A 14,447-nucleotide genomic window follows, 5' to 3' on the forward strand; every position below is an offset into this window, starting at 1 on the left:
TTAAAAATTAAAGCCATATCATTTATTTTATTTAATTTATAATTTTAATTAAATTTGTTTTTCATGATTACTATGAAAAAAATAAATTTGAAATAAATTAGACAATTTTTTTAATTTTAAGCTATTAATATATTTTAAGTTCAATAATTCTTAATGTTAAATATTTATTATTATTTTTAATTAACAACAACTTTCATTTAATTTTTAGCAAGTAGATTTAGATTTTATTTTTAAAAAATTTTCTTGTGAATTTATATTATTTTTATGAATTATATATATTTTTAATTGAGCCTCTCTAAATTGATTTTCTGGCTTCATCACTGCCCCTGCCCCTCCTAGGCAAGGGGAGCTTCTCCTCCTTGCTTAATTTTGTGGGTTGACCCTCCCTTCACTGAGTAGAATTTGTATATACTCTTTTGTTCTTTTGTTTTGGGTCCAAATTTGAGCTTAACAAGACACAGTTTTTGAGGGACCTAGATTTGTGCTTGCCAAGGTCTTCCCTTTTAGATGTTCTATGCTTGTGGTTTCTGTTAGTACGCTTTGTTACAAAGGAGAAGAATATCTAGGCTGCATACAAGCTAGTGGCTACCATCTCCATTGCAGTGTTGTTTTGGCCAAGGGTCTCTACTTCTATGTATTCTCTGCCTTTTGACGCCTCTATAATGCAATCTTACCTTTTGATAAACCAAAAAAAAAAAGTTATAAATAATTTTATATAAGCAAATATTGTCATTTTTCTTTTTGAACAGAAACAATTCAATAATGGTGGGGTTTTGTTAACTTGACATTAAAGCATGCTTTAGTTCGAAACTAGTGTACAAGAGGTGTTTAGGTGATTTGGACAGAAAATGGCTTTAGAATAAAGGGTGGTTCTTTGCTTCCTCGAAGTTCTTACTATCTGTAGCTTTTGCTTTTCAGTTTTCACCTTTTCTCATCTTTTTGAATGGAAAGAAACCAGTCATTTCTGGCTACTGAGACCATGGATTTTTACTGTCTCTCTCTATCTCCAATGTTTCATCAATGTGTCGGTTAGGTTTGTAGCCCTATGGAGATTATATTCTTGACCAGCCATGGAGCTGATCTCCTATACACGATATCGAGGTAATTCTAAAAATAAACAAAGAAATTATTACAAAGTTTTTTTTTTTTTTTTTTAAATCTAAGAAATCTCTGCAAATTAAATAATAATAATGACCATTTATGATAGTGAATAAAAAATTTAATTACATAAGATATACTACTAAACAAAACTTTAAATCACTGTAATATAAAAAGTTAAATGATTAAGAGACTAAAGTAGGGATTAAATGATTAATGAAAGGTGGGAGAAGGGCACATAGTGTTAGGAAAGGACTTTAATTATTTTTATGTCTCCAATGCGAGATACATATGATGTAATAAATTTATCGTTTTTTCCAATGCATAAAGAAAAGTGGAAGAAGAATTTTGACTCGGAGCCGGAGGAGCCTTCTGCTCGATTGGCTCCTGCTTTAATTATATTAATTAGTGCGCCAAGTGCCCTTAATTAACAATGAAGCTGCATTATTCATTCCAAAGATTACCATATCTTTATTATTATTTAAAGATGCTTACTTTTAACTAATGATTTTAGCTCACTGTACTATAATCATCTTTCTTGAGAGTTTGTAATACTTTGAATTCGAATTTTAATTAAAATTAATTGTATAAAAAATATATATTATTATAAATTTTAAATTAAAGATTTATGTGATTATTATTGTTTTTAATGTATTTAACTTTAATTAAAATTTTATCTTATATCTTTTAAAAAATATTTTATCTATTAAAATTCTCACTTAATTATTGCAATTGACTCACCACCTCGTTGTCTGATCGGATTTGAAGGCTTTGAAAAGGCTTGAGCTTGCCTTCACTAGACCATCCATTCATGGACCTCACTCGGCGTGGCATATTTGATTGACTCGGTCCCTATTGGACTCGCTCCCCGAGCCCACTAGTCGCACCATCGAGCTCAACTCTTCAATATTGAGCTCGATTCTGCACCGTCTCCAACTTAATCATTTTCATTTACCCATTGAGCAGAGTGCTCAAATCAAGTGGGACAACCAAACTACTCACATCCACTCAACCCGACCCATATAATGGAAATGGAGAATAAAAACAGTCAGTCCTTAGTTGAGAGGCTCTTCTCCTTTTCCCTCGTTTTGGTTTTCCTCTCTAACCTTGGTTAAAGAAAATTTTCTCCTAATAAAATTACTTTAAGTCTTATTTAATAATAATTTTTAAGATAATTTTTAATATTTTAATTCTGATCAAAATATTAATTTTTTTATTTATATTATTCGATGACATGGTATTTATATTAGCTTTTAGATATTGAGAAAATTATTAATGAAAAGTCGTTGCTCATAACTTTTAGTAATCGAGGAATCATTTGGATTAGGATAAATAAAATTTTATTATTATTTTTATATTAAATAACTAATTTAATTGTAATTTTTATCGAATATTTTTACTTTAACAGTTATATTAATAATTAACAACTGATAATTAATATCTAACAGCTAACAGTTAATAAAATAACTGATAACTGCTAAAACAATTAACTGAAAAAAAAACTTAATTGATATGAATTTATATTTTTATTATTATATAATGCTAAGAGTATATAGGTAATTTTAGTATAAGTGGTATTTAATTCTCTTCATTTTCCTTTATTTGAATCCAAATTAAAGAAAAATATTTTAGATTAATAAAAAAATATATAATTTATATTCGTTTGTCTTTTATTTTTTTCTCATTTCTTTCATTAGTTTTGCTGGAGGTTCCTCCTTTGCCAGACGCGGCACGGGTTGCTTTTACCGGGTCTCTTTTAGTGGGTTTCCTTGCCCCTTTTTCTGTACGCCCTAATCTCTATGTGATGGGCTGGGATCTGAGTTAGGTCTTCAATGTAATGGGCCTGCGTTTTAGAGCCTTGGGTTTTGTCTAGGACTTTTTCCGAAACTATGGAACTTTTTTAGATTATTTAATTTTTCAATAAAATATTATGTGGAAAATATATAAAAGGGAGTAATTATTGTGTGTCAATTATTGATTTTTTTTTTTTAATTATGAAATAAGTATTCTAACTATTATTTTATCATTAGCATAATGCCAAGAATATGAAACGAAACGGACAGGCCTTCACGCGTCCCTGGAATTGAATTTTCAGAAACTTGAAATGCTTGAATGAGCCTCGTCCCACTGCCTACCAATTCTTTTGTGGAAATTAATCTTAAGCTTGTTAAATACGGTATTACGTTTGGTGGTGGCAGAGTTTGAACATTTTATTCATGGCCATATTTAATTAAATAGTGTTTCAAAGTAATTTAATTTATAAAAATAATAAAAAAGAAAATATCATTTAATGTTGTAATCTTTAAAATAAGGATAGTGTTTATATTTTTAAAAGTTATTAAAATAATATAATTTTTTATTTAATGAAAATATAATTTTAAAATAAGTAAATATATCATAAAAGATTTTGACTTATTTTAATTAGTCTTGTGACTTATAATTTAAATTAAAAATTAATATATTTTTAATTTTCTACTTATAAGTAGGTTTGATCGACTTATAAGTTAAACTAAATACTTTTTTATTATATTAAATAAAAATTTAAAATTATAATTGATAATAACATTAATAAATTTAAATTTTATTTATTATAATAATAAAATTGATATTAAAAAATTTAAGGAGTTTGTATATTTATTTTTTGTTTAATAGAATTTTTTTATGTTTTAAGTTATATTTTTATTTTAAATAAATATATGCAATTATACATGAAATAAAAAAAAAAGCAAAATTTTATATAATTAGAAAAAATAATAACAAATTAATGTAACAGTAAACTACCACATCAATCTTATTTGCTTTACGAAGATACTTAATTTTCATAATAAATAACAATGAAAAGATCATTTGATTCCTTCTCATGGCCCCTTCAAACTTTAAGTAGCAAATTGACTTAGATTTAGTCGAATAAAATTTGATTTTGATACATTATTTATTTACAAAATGGTTAAATATTGTGTGAGAAATTTCAGAGGAAAGTTTGTCTTAAGCCTTAGCCTGATGAACAGCAAAAACTGCAATTTATTATGTCTTCAAGAGCAGGAAACATTAGCAGGTCTAAAAGACTACAACTATCAGATGTGATGTTCCCTTAGACGGAAAAAAGAAAAAGATTACATTCATTAGTTGTCTAGAAAATGGAAGAATCTATTGTAGATGATGAACTGGATTGTGATCTTGGAGGAGATGACAAGAAGGGCTTGGGTGGGATGAGCAAGGACTCGAGGTTTCCTTCCAACATTTCCACTACTCTGCTCATTGGGGGTCGGTTTGAGGGATCTGTTTGAATGCACCACAAGCCTACTATTACAATCTTCCTTGCATTTTCCTTGTCTTCTTGATTCATCATGCCTTGCAACCCAAGTTCTTTATCTTGTTCAAGTTTATTGTATATCAGGTGAGGAAAATATGTTTCACTGATATGTTCAGGAGAAGCTCCAACATCATCATCAATAATATTTTTTCCAGCAGCCATTTCCAGAACCAACATTCCATAGCTGTAAACATCAGACTTATGAGAGACACCTCCATAGTTTCTGCAGAATACTTCTGGTGCGATATATCCAGCAGTCCCTCTCGTGCTTAACGTAGAAATGATGCTGTCTTTGCTTGGACATGTTTTAGCCATACCGAAATCAGAGATCTTTGGGCAGAACTCGTCATCCAGAAGAATGTTATGAGGCTTTATATCCAAATGCAAAATTCGTGTCTTACAACCTCGGTGTAAGTACTCTAAGCCTCGAGCAATTCCAACTGCAATTTGGAATAATTTTTGCCAACCTAGCTGATAATCAGCTTTCAGAACATTCTCTTTATGTATGAACTTCTCCAGAGATCCATTTGGCATGAGCTCGTAGATGAGAGCTCGTTTAGGACCATCGAAGCAGAAGCCTAGAAGAGTGACAATGTTAACATGTGAAGTTCTGCTGATAATGGAAACTTCATTGATGAATTCTTCTTCATTACTTTTTGATTCATGCAGGACCTTCACCGCCACAAGAGAACCATCAGGTAGATTTCCTTTGAACACACTACCATAGCCTCCTTGGCCCAGTTTTTCTCTGAATGATTTGGTCATGTTCCTCACATCTGAATAGCTGTATCTTTTTGGGGCGAGGGGTCCATTGTTTTTCAGGATGGCCTCAATACTTTGATGGTTCTGAGTTCCCTTCTTCTGTGTGAAAATGGATTTGTCCAATGAATACTTTCTTCTTATGCAACAGAGTAAAACACTTAAAGCCAAAATTCCAACAGCTGCAGTGACTGTAAAAGTTCAAATAAAAGAAAAGTGGGAGAAAAACTCATGTGATTTAGATTATTTTTAGAAGAAAACGAATTGGTTTGCAAATTGGCTAGGGCCTGAGTATGGTTTTTTTACCCGTAGTTGCTCTAACCACCAGTAGACCGTTGTGCCCTGCAAAATTACCATTCCTTTAGATTTACCTTTTAAAAGGGAAAAAAAAATTATATGGCAAAAGTTGAAATTTCAGAAAGGAAGGTTAGTTTTCAGAAACTGATTCAATTTTCCAACAGTTCTAATCCCCATGAAATCTTACCCACTTTAGCAGTACACTGAAACTTCTTACTTTCTAATTCACATTGGCCTCCTTGCTTGAAACAGTTGTAACAAGCACTGGATACTTGTATTTCAAGAGAGTAATTAGCTGTTAACAACTCAAAAATGTTATTACGTTTCTCAGGCTTGCTAAATGGGAGCTGAAGAATTGAACATAGAAGAGGAAGGCTAGGTAAACGATGACCCAAATAATTATAGAATATATTATAATCTTTGCAGCCTGTGTAGTTCGAATCCGAACTGGGGGTGTTATTAAGAGTATGGCAGCATTTGAACACTGTTAAATTCGGAGTAACTTGAAATGAGAGAAAAGGAGAGCTTGGAAGAGTCAAGTTGCTGAAGGCATAACATTGGTTGGATTTCAGGAGGGTTTGGAGCTCTTCATCATGAATTTGAACGGTATTGTTTTCAGATATACTTTTAGCTTCATACCACTTTCCTCCCCCCTCCAGTTGGATTCTCTGAACCGGTTCACTGCAACCGTCCACCGCAATGAAGCCGCAATCTGAGTGGGTGGTATTAGTAAAAGGAAAGCTAATTCTGCCAAGCTTTCCACAGTTAAATGGCGGACAGCTTGGATGGTGATTTTTTACTTCAGCAGAAGCATGAAGCGTAAGTAGAGAAAGAAGCAAGATAAGATAGAAGGAAGCAAAGGCCATTCCAGATCCGCAGTGAATAATGGAAGAATCAAGTTCATAGATTATAAAAAAAAAATGAAATCTTCAAGGCACTTAAATCCCCTTTCAATTTACCAACGAACTGATATAGACTTGTGGAATAAGAGGATATGGGACCCAAGGGAACGAACGTATGGATCACTCTAATGAAACAGAAAAAGACTTGATTTTTTTTTTAATCAGAGGAAAAAGGCTTGATTGTTATTTATGTTTCAGATAAGCTTCCAAAAGGGTTCAAATTGTAGTTGCAGAGAGCCTTCCAGCTTTGTAGAAACCTTCAAATAAGTCCAACTCGAACAGTGTTGGAACAGAGCGTTTTTTCAATACAGGGACAAATCCGTCTTCTTTGAGAGTGGACTGATGGCCTCCTACGTTTGCTATGCGCTGCCCCACAAATATAAATATACTTATGGCTTTTCAATTAATGAATCTAGAAATTAGAATTGTAATTCAGAAATTTTATGCACAGACCCCAACGTAAAGACATGGTCAAAATGCCCCAATTCTTACTCTTGTTCTTGGACTCTGTACAAAACATTATTGAGAGGATGTGGGGTATAATAACCAGCTGGAAAGGAGTCTTATTTCCACACTAAAATATCTAGGGATCTAACCCAAAATAAGAGTGTATTCACTTGTGAAAAACTGATGCAATTTTTTAGAAAAATTTAGTAAATTAAATTTTATATTCTCATGTGTCATTTTTCTAAATTAAGAATGGAAAATCAGTTTTCTAATTTTTCAAATTAGACTAAAATTTGAAAAACTATTTTTCTTTATAATAAAATTTATGTTTCATTATTTTTCAATAATAAGTTTTTTATTATTAAAATTATGCAATAACTTTTTTATAAATAAAATTGAAGAATTATTTAAAAAAATATTTATTTACAATGATAAAATAATAAATTATTTTATTATAAAATAAATAAATAACACATTAAAAAAATAAAATAAAGATTATCTAACACTTAAATTTGTAACGAGTGATTTATTATTAATTATAATAAAAGATTAACTCACTCGTAAATATAGCTCTATGTGATAAATATTGATATTTTATACATATGCTTCCACTTTGCACAACACCCATCAAAATGCAGCTTGAATCGTCCTGTCCAAGGTTCAGCCTCAACCGTTAGAATGCATCATTTCCATCAGTCACAGAAGCAAATTCGTCTTCTCGTAAACTGCATAGAAAATGTAATTTCCCATCTTTACTAGGTGGTAAACGTGCACACTTTTCTACAGATCACCTTAGCAAGGTCTCACTTTTCTGTACTTCGATTGCTTGGCAGTTGGCACAAATCTATCTGAATAGAAAAGAATCAAAGTTTTGGGCTTGATAGAGCCTAGATGTACCAGCAAACTATGATATATCGAACGAAACCAAAAGACCAGGTGCTCCTTAAAACAAACTATGCCTTACATGCTAAAACTCATTTTTCATTATTTAAATATTACATATACATTTGTGGCACCATGGTAGCCTCAATTAATTGCCTGGCCTAGAAAAGCAAGGTTTGCAGACAAACAAAAAAATAATAATAATTAAGGGATAAAGAATGAAGGAAACAATAGAGTTATGCCACTTTAACTCCACTCGGGCGTTTTCCTTCCATGGCATCCTTCTTATTGCGGCAATCTGAACAAAGGAAAGGCCCTTGCCAGGGCTTGGTGCTGGTGGAGAAGATTGAACCAGCATGAACAGAGATGCCTTCGCTCGGAGCAAGGTCAACTTGACATACAGCACATGTGAAAAGACCAGATGTTGAGTACGTGGTGGAATCATCATTCCCCAGTCTGCATTACAGAAGAACATTTAATTAAAGATGTAGCCACAAGTACAAGAGAAGAAACTTCCTGCAAATAATGACATGATGAGAAATGGAAGAGTGGCATTCATAGATATCAGTCATTGAACTAAGAGTGAAAATTGAACATTGAGCTGCATTAAAAGTTTTCACATATTCCTAAGGTGCAGGGTGTTCTGGGAGGCAATTGATGACACATACAACACACCACTATTGAGTTATTGTGTGAATATATATTTGATGAGCATACCTTGCACACGCTTCCAATGAAACCTCAAAGGCAGAGAAAAATCGGTACCCCCAAAACCAAAAAATAGCAAATGAACAAACACATGAAAAGGATTTCAAAAAGTATAGATGGTTTTATATGTCATTGCACCGCCTGATTATGTAAGATAAAATTAAGGCTGCAGGCTCTCTAATTTGTTATTTTAAATTCCACGAACTATTACCACTTGCCAAAGTATAAAATTCAACTCAAAGACACTATTTAGAAACTTGCTTTCTTTCTTGATTCTTGATGCAAAAAACTTTAACCTTGACCTACCAAAACCATATTGTGTTGCCTTCAAAAGTCAAAACATAAACAATATTTGGCCTCAAATAATGTTTGTTATCCAAAGATTAGAGTTATCTACTTACTAAACAATATTTGATTCCACTTCAATATCAATGTGTAGGACAATGTTAACATCAAAGCTTTCATTTCTAGGCCAGTGCTCATTGTAGTAGTTGAGACTAGTTTATTTATCTTCCTTGCTTGTAAAATGTCAAAAGGGCAGATTAATGTGTGCATCAATTTGGATGATTACCAGCACAAACATGGGCCAAACCTCAAATTTTCAAGCCAGTGCTAACCAAACCATAGAAATTGCAGCCAACGCAACACAACTCATACAGATTTTGGTTTGGTTTATGCATTGTTGAGGCAGTTCCTTGAAGACTTTATATGATTGTTCTTAGGCACCATATGATACACAAGGGATTATTTATAACAACTTAAATTCCTAACTATGATATGACTAGGGACAGAATTAACCTTCATGTGGTGGTCATAACTCACTTAGATCAGAAATTTTTTTTTCATTTCATATAGCAATGGAGTGCAATTTATTTCTAAAGTAATTTCAATTTCCAATACAGCTTCCCAACTAAAATTGCATATTAGAATTCGTGAGTTAGTAATCCCAAAACTAGGACTATAAGATGATCATAAATTATAGGGACTATTAAGCATTAAACAAGCATCACAGTTAATTTATATTCAAATGTATCCCATGATCAAATTCTATACTTCGGAAGTAGAAGCAACCAATAAAGTCAAATCACAGAACCAAGTGCACTCAACAGTCTTGAATAGAGTTGACTTACAATCAAGAAAGTCTAAGATAACTGATAATGCCTATAGGAGAAGTAATATACAACTATGACACATGATGCAGAAATGGTAGCACTAACCTTTCAGCAAGCATTGCAGAACCTTCTTCAAACAGTTCTTCCACTATACCTACAGCAGAAAGCTTTTTGGAGAGCTTATTGGCAGAATCATGTGATTTCTTCCTGAATAACAAGGTTCTGAGCTTGTTCCGCTTCTTGGGAGGAGTTGAGGGCTGTGTTGAATTGTCAGGAGGAATTACGTCAACAACTATGCATGTCGTGTCATCCTTTAGTCCCCTTGTCCTTAATGCTTCCTAGAACAATCAAATACAGCAAGAAAGAATTTTAAGCATTTGGTAGAACACAAGCATATCATTAAACAAAATATTTTCATGCTACGCTCATATATTAACACAGATTATCGTAAACTGTGTGCCAGAACTTGGAAAGGCTTGTTAATTCAAATATTACTAGTACAGAGAAATATGCAGCAAAAACTTTAATCACCTTCACAACTTGTCTAGCAGCAAGTTCAGCTGGCAACCCATGGCAAGATTTTGCTGCCATTTCCGAGGAAAGGGCATCCCAGATTCCATCAGAAGCGATTATGAGCCTACCACCTGCATTAGATAACTTTTACAGGAATTGGAGAAAGTCAGAGTTCACGCTACAGATAGACCCAGCAATATCCAGCAAAATTGCATGGAAATTAAACTCAAGACAGGAAACAACAGGTGAAAATATAGTCAAGAAATGAATCCATAATGGATGCTTACCTTCACTTGCTTGACATATGGAATTGGAACTATAAACTCTCCAACATCCATGTCTCCAATTGACCTAGAAAGGCATAAACCTCCTGGCCAACAACGGAGGGGACCAATCTGTAAAGTTAAGCACAAAATTAAACAAAATTGATATTGATTGGAAAAAAAAAAAAAAAAGATAAAGTCATTTATTTTAATGCCAATCAGTTAGAATTGAACTTTTGGTATCAATATATGCATGAGTTCTTAAAGCACTGCACCTCAGCACCACCAACAATGCTAAGCCTTCCAACTTCCCCACCACTTGCAGTCACACGTTCCCTCCTGCAGATAAAAGCACAATAAAAATAAATTTCTATCTAACATTGTGTAACAGATTACACGGCATTGAAAATAGACATATACTCTTCCACATTCTCTTCAAGCCTATGATCCACAGTTAAGGCGGAAATGGCAGCACCCTGGGCATCTAAAATACAACGTGAGTCTCCGACAGATGCAACAGTAACTGTCCATCCATCAACTATCACAAACGTTGCTGTAGTACCTGATGTTTCTCCTGTACACAATTGCATGAAAAGCAACTGTAAATTTCGTCCAAAGGCATATCAAGAAGAAGTAAAATGGAAGATTACATCAAATTAAACATTGAAGATTTGGTTCAAATTCCATGCCTCTGCTCTGGAACTCCTTGTCAGTTTTCACAAATCCAGCAACTAATGCTCGAGGTAAAGCTTGAAGCCACTCCTCCCGCCCAAGCCCTCGAGGAAGAGCACCCAAAACATGATTCAATAGATTCTCCCTAGTAAATATTGCTGCAGCATTTCCATTATGCCCATCAAAGATCTGACAATTACAACAGAACAATTGACTATCTCATAGAATAAGAAAGATATATCAGAAGAAAATACATGCAATTTATTCAAACACACTTGAATTCATTGTCAAAATTACAAATATTTCTTCTCTCTCTCTCTCTCTCCTTGGGACTCTATGAATAGAATAAAAACCAAATAATTTTGAATATTACATACACCTACTACAACAGGGAAGGGAGAGAGAGAGAGATTTCTTATGTTTGGAGCTACAATCCCCCATCGTCACTTGTCATAATAAAATAACAAGGTCACCAATCTAACAAATTGAATAACCAATGTATTCCCAACTATAAAATCTTTTAAAAGGATCCTGTCAAAATTGATCACAACTACTCCTTTTTACCCAACTCAAGATTTCCTAAATCACGCGCTCCAATCTCATTGAAAGAAAATTATTGCAGTTTGTCTGGACTAAAAGAGATATAGGAGCTAGAGAAGGTAGGAATTACCGCAAACACAGAAAATGTGGATGACGAATTCCCTGGGACTCGCTGGCAGTCAGTCTTAATCAGGAAATAATCTTCTCCTTTTCTAGACTGGGCTGCATAACCATATCGAACAGTTGGCTTCTCCATCTTCTCGTTCATTTCTCTGCTGATCAAAGCAGCAAGAGGCACAAGATTATCACGTCGACGCCTCCCTTCTCTGGAAGCCATTTACTACGACCCCGATGTCTTAGCTGCCGGGCCCAAGACCTCCAAATTACCAACTAATTTGCCTCAAAAGCATATCATGCTCGTACACTTCAAGAGCTACAGTTTATATCCAATCCAATTCAATCTAAATGCAACTTCCTTGATACCAATGATCTCTCAAAAAATGACAAAGCCGTGCTCCCCCGTTCACTTCAGAACAAGAAAACTCCTAGTCTTCACACTTAAATTCAATAATCTCTCAATTTACTACCAAAGTTTCTGACTCGATCTGCAGTTATCATTCGCAAAATAAAGGCAAATGTTAGACTGAGATCAGGCAAATGAATAAGGCAGCTGCATTGACGTTAAATAACCAATAACAATTATTCTATCAGCCCAATTGCTCTGTTTTAATCCTTAAATAGTTCACTGTTTTGCAGCAAAAACTGGGCCTAATAGAACTGCAATGAACATGAGATTCAAGATGCTATAAGCAGGATAAAGATTGCCAATGTCATTAGCTGTTAAACAGAGAACAAAACTCCAGCAGACAAAAAGAGAGAGAGAGAGAGAGAAAGAGAGAGAGATAATGTAGAATACAAGCAAGAATGTCTGGCTGTGTGTTTTGAGCAGTGCCAAAAATGCAGATCTGATTGCGACACTAAACAAACAACCACCAGCATCACCACCTTCAGGAAGAGATCATCAACACGGATACGGAACGCGTTTTGGTGACAAGACATGAACTGGAATCCCCATTAATCTAAACCCGAAATTCCTCCTTTAAAATGATAAATAAATAAACCCATGTAAGGAAATAAACAAAATTAAAGTAAAAAATTCAATTTTTAAGGACCGACCCAGGTCAGCTTCTGTACATTTTCCTCTACCAAACAAAGATATATTTAAAAAAATAATAATAATAATTTCTTCACTGGTGAAAAGATCAAAACCAAAGAGAAGGGTTGCCTAGAAAGACAACTTTTTTAATAGGGGAAGCAAGGGAAAGCCAGAAAGTGGGTTTGCTGACTCTACAAAGCAATCCCTCCACATACCCACATTCCCCTTTCTGTTAAAAATCCCTCCTTTTTTTGCCGAGAAAAAATGCCTGCCTTTTTTTTATTTTCCAGGAAAAAAGTTAAAGAAAACAGAGTTAAAAGTGAGGAAAAAAATAAAGAAAACCATGTAAAGCCAATTTCCAAAATGTAGCAAAATTGGCTGCTTCAGAGAGATCACACTAAAGGGCAGAGTGTTATTAGATTCCTTGCTGCAGCTTGAATCAGAGAAGAGGATAGGACGGTGGTTGCTGGTGGTGGGTTACAGTAAACTAAGAGGAAATGGTGCCAGTTCAGGATTGATATCACAGAGCGTGTTAGTTTAAATTTGGAAAATTATACACTGCTCTCGGTATCAGCTTACGTAAAATAAATGGAGTACCCTTCTAGTAAATATTGTTTTTTTTTTAATTATGAATAATAAATTTTGGGAATAAAATTTAAATCTACCCTTTAGATTTTTCACAATTTTTAAATAAATATATTTTCTTAAAAATATTTTTAAAATTTTTATTTTAATTAATAAAAATAATTTATAAAAATAAGTCACTTATTTAATAATGAATTGTACATGACATGTTAAAAAAATTAAAAATTATTATAATTAAAAATAATTTATTAATTAATTTATTTTAAAATTTAAAATTAAATGATAAATATTTTTATTTTTTTTCAAATATAAAATTATGAAAATGTATTCTATTTATTAGCTTCTATGATGGTGTGTTTTGCGGGTCAAAGAAGAAAACGGAAGAAAGGCGCTTGGGTACAGTGAAGAGGGTCATTGACGCGCAAAGGAGAGCGGGATTTTTTTTTTTTTTAAATGGGGATTGAAATAGTGAAAATTCAAACTTGGTAAATAATATATTTTTAACTATATAATTAAATTATATTAGACATATTTTATTTTAATAAATTAAGATTTTATTTCCGTTAAATTCTTATATGATCTTTGAATTTTGTTAATATTCGTTAATTGGTCTTTAAAACCCTTCTAATAAATTAAAATGTCCCTTATTTATTTAGAATAAAATTATTTAATCTTTTTATTAATATTTTTTAATATAAATTATCAGTTCAAGGTTTAGTGCTCCATCAAAAGAGAAAGAATAATGTGAAATGATAAAAATACCTATTATTTCCTTTAAAATTCATTAAAAGCTAATCAATTTAATTTTAATTTTCGTGTTCACGCCTCTTAAACAATGAAAAATTATATAATGAAACACGATTTAGTTTCAATCGTTGATTATGATGGACCTCATATGGATTTTATCATAATCAATAGTTATAATGAAATTGTTACACGTACATTGAATTGATTTCATCAGATAAAAATTACTGGACACACTACCTCTATTTCATCTGCATTCCTCATTTCTTCTCCTCCCAATCCCAGATTCTCACCTATCTCAACGACTCATAGCCTTAGGTCTTCCTCGCCTCCCCTTCTTCTTCTTCTTTTTCTTCTTCTTCTTCTTCTACTGCCACTGTTGAGTTTCTTAAGAGAGAAAGTAGAAGGTTTCACGCATCCAAGTGACCCACTGGGAATAATGGCAACTGGGTTTCT

General features: G+C 32.9%; 2 protein-coding genes across 3 annotated transcripts; both read right to left on the bottom strand.

The window, feature by feature from the left end:
* Window positions 1-4,099: 4,099 nt before the first annotated feature.
* Window positions 4,100-6,588, bottom strand: LOC110672087 (LEAF RUST 10 DISEASE-RESISTANCE LOCUS RECEPTOR-LIKE PROTEIN KINASE-like 2.1). The gene is made up of 3 exons (XM_021834754.2): window positions 5,655-6,588; window positions 5,477-5,512; window positions 4,100-5,361 (listed from the first exon to the last, which is right to left on the bottom strand). Exons 1-3 carry the CDS (start codon window positions 6,331-6,333, stop codon window positions 4,229-4,231), a joined length of 1,848 nt encoding a protein of 615 aa, XP_021690446.2. The 5' UTR covers window positions 6,334-6,588; the 3' UTR covers window positions 4,100-4,228.
* Window positions 6,589-7,776: 1,188 nt separating this feature from the next.
* On the bottom strand, window positions 7,777-13,226 carry LOC110672095 (probable protein phosphatase 2C 15). Of its 2 annotated transcripts, XM_021834763.2 has the most exons (9): window positions 12,423-13,226; window positions 11,637-12,111; window positions 10,984-11,155; window positions 10,715-10,868; window positions 10,570-10,633; window positions 10,319-10,426; window positions 10,050-10,175; window positions 9,624-9,856; window positions 7,777-8,154 (listed from the first exon to the last, which is right to left on the bottom strand). In XM_021834763.2, the coding sequence occupies exons 2-9, from the start codon at window positions 11,841-11,843 to the stop codon at window positions 7,935-7,937; spliced, it is 1,284 nt and encodes a 427-aa protein (XP_021690455.2). In that variant the 5' UTR covers window positions 11,844-12,111; window positions 12,423-13,226; the 3' UTR covers window positions 7,777-7,934. The 2 variants fall into 2 exon arrangements, with proteins under 2 accessions (XP_021690455.2, XP_057995561.1); XM_058139578.1 differs by lacking the exon at window positions 12,423-13,226 and having other exon boundaries at window positions 11,637-12,387.
* Window positions 13,227-14,447: the final 1,221 nt, after the last annotated feature.

This window comes from Hevea brasiliensis, chromosome 17 (genome assembly GCF_030052815.1).
Source record: "Hevea brasiliensis isolate MT/VB/25A 57/8 chromosome 17, ASM3005281v1, whole genome shotgun sequence".
Taxonomy (NCBI): Eukaryota; Viridiplantae; Streptophyta; class Magnoliopsida; order Malpighiales; family Euphorbiaceae; genus Hevea; species Hevea brasiliensis.

Coding starts and splice junctions, on each gene's coding strand:
- LOC110672095 (XM_021834763.2), bottom strand. CDS start 11,843: ATGGCTTCCAGAGAAGGGAGGCGTCGACGTGATAATCTTGTGCCTCTT. Junction 10,634..10,714: donor CTTGAAGAGAATGTGGAAGA/GTATATGTCTAT, acceptor TTTTATCTGCAG/GAGGGAACGTGTGACTGCAA. Junction 10,427..10,569: donor GCATTGTTGGTGGTGCTGAG/GTGCAGTGCTTT, acceptor TTAACTTTACAG/ATTGGTCCCCTCCGTTGTTG.
- LOC110672087 (XM_021834754.2), bottom strand. CDS start 6,333: ATGGCCTTTGCTTCCTTCTATCTTATCTTGCTTCTTTCTCTACTTACG. Junction 5,513..5,654: donor TCAGTGTACTGCTAAAGTGG/GTAAGATTTCAT, acceptor GTAATTTTGCAG/GGCACAACGGTCTACTGGTG. Junction 5,362..5,476: donor GGTGGTTAGAGCAACTACGG/GTAAAAAAACCA, acceptor GAACTTTTACAG/TCACTGCAGCTGTTGGAATT.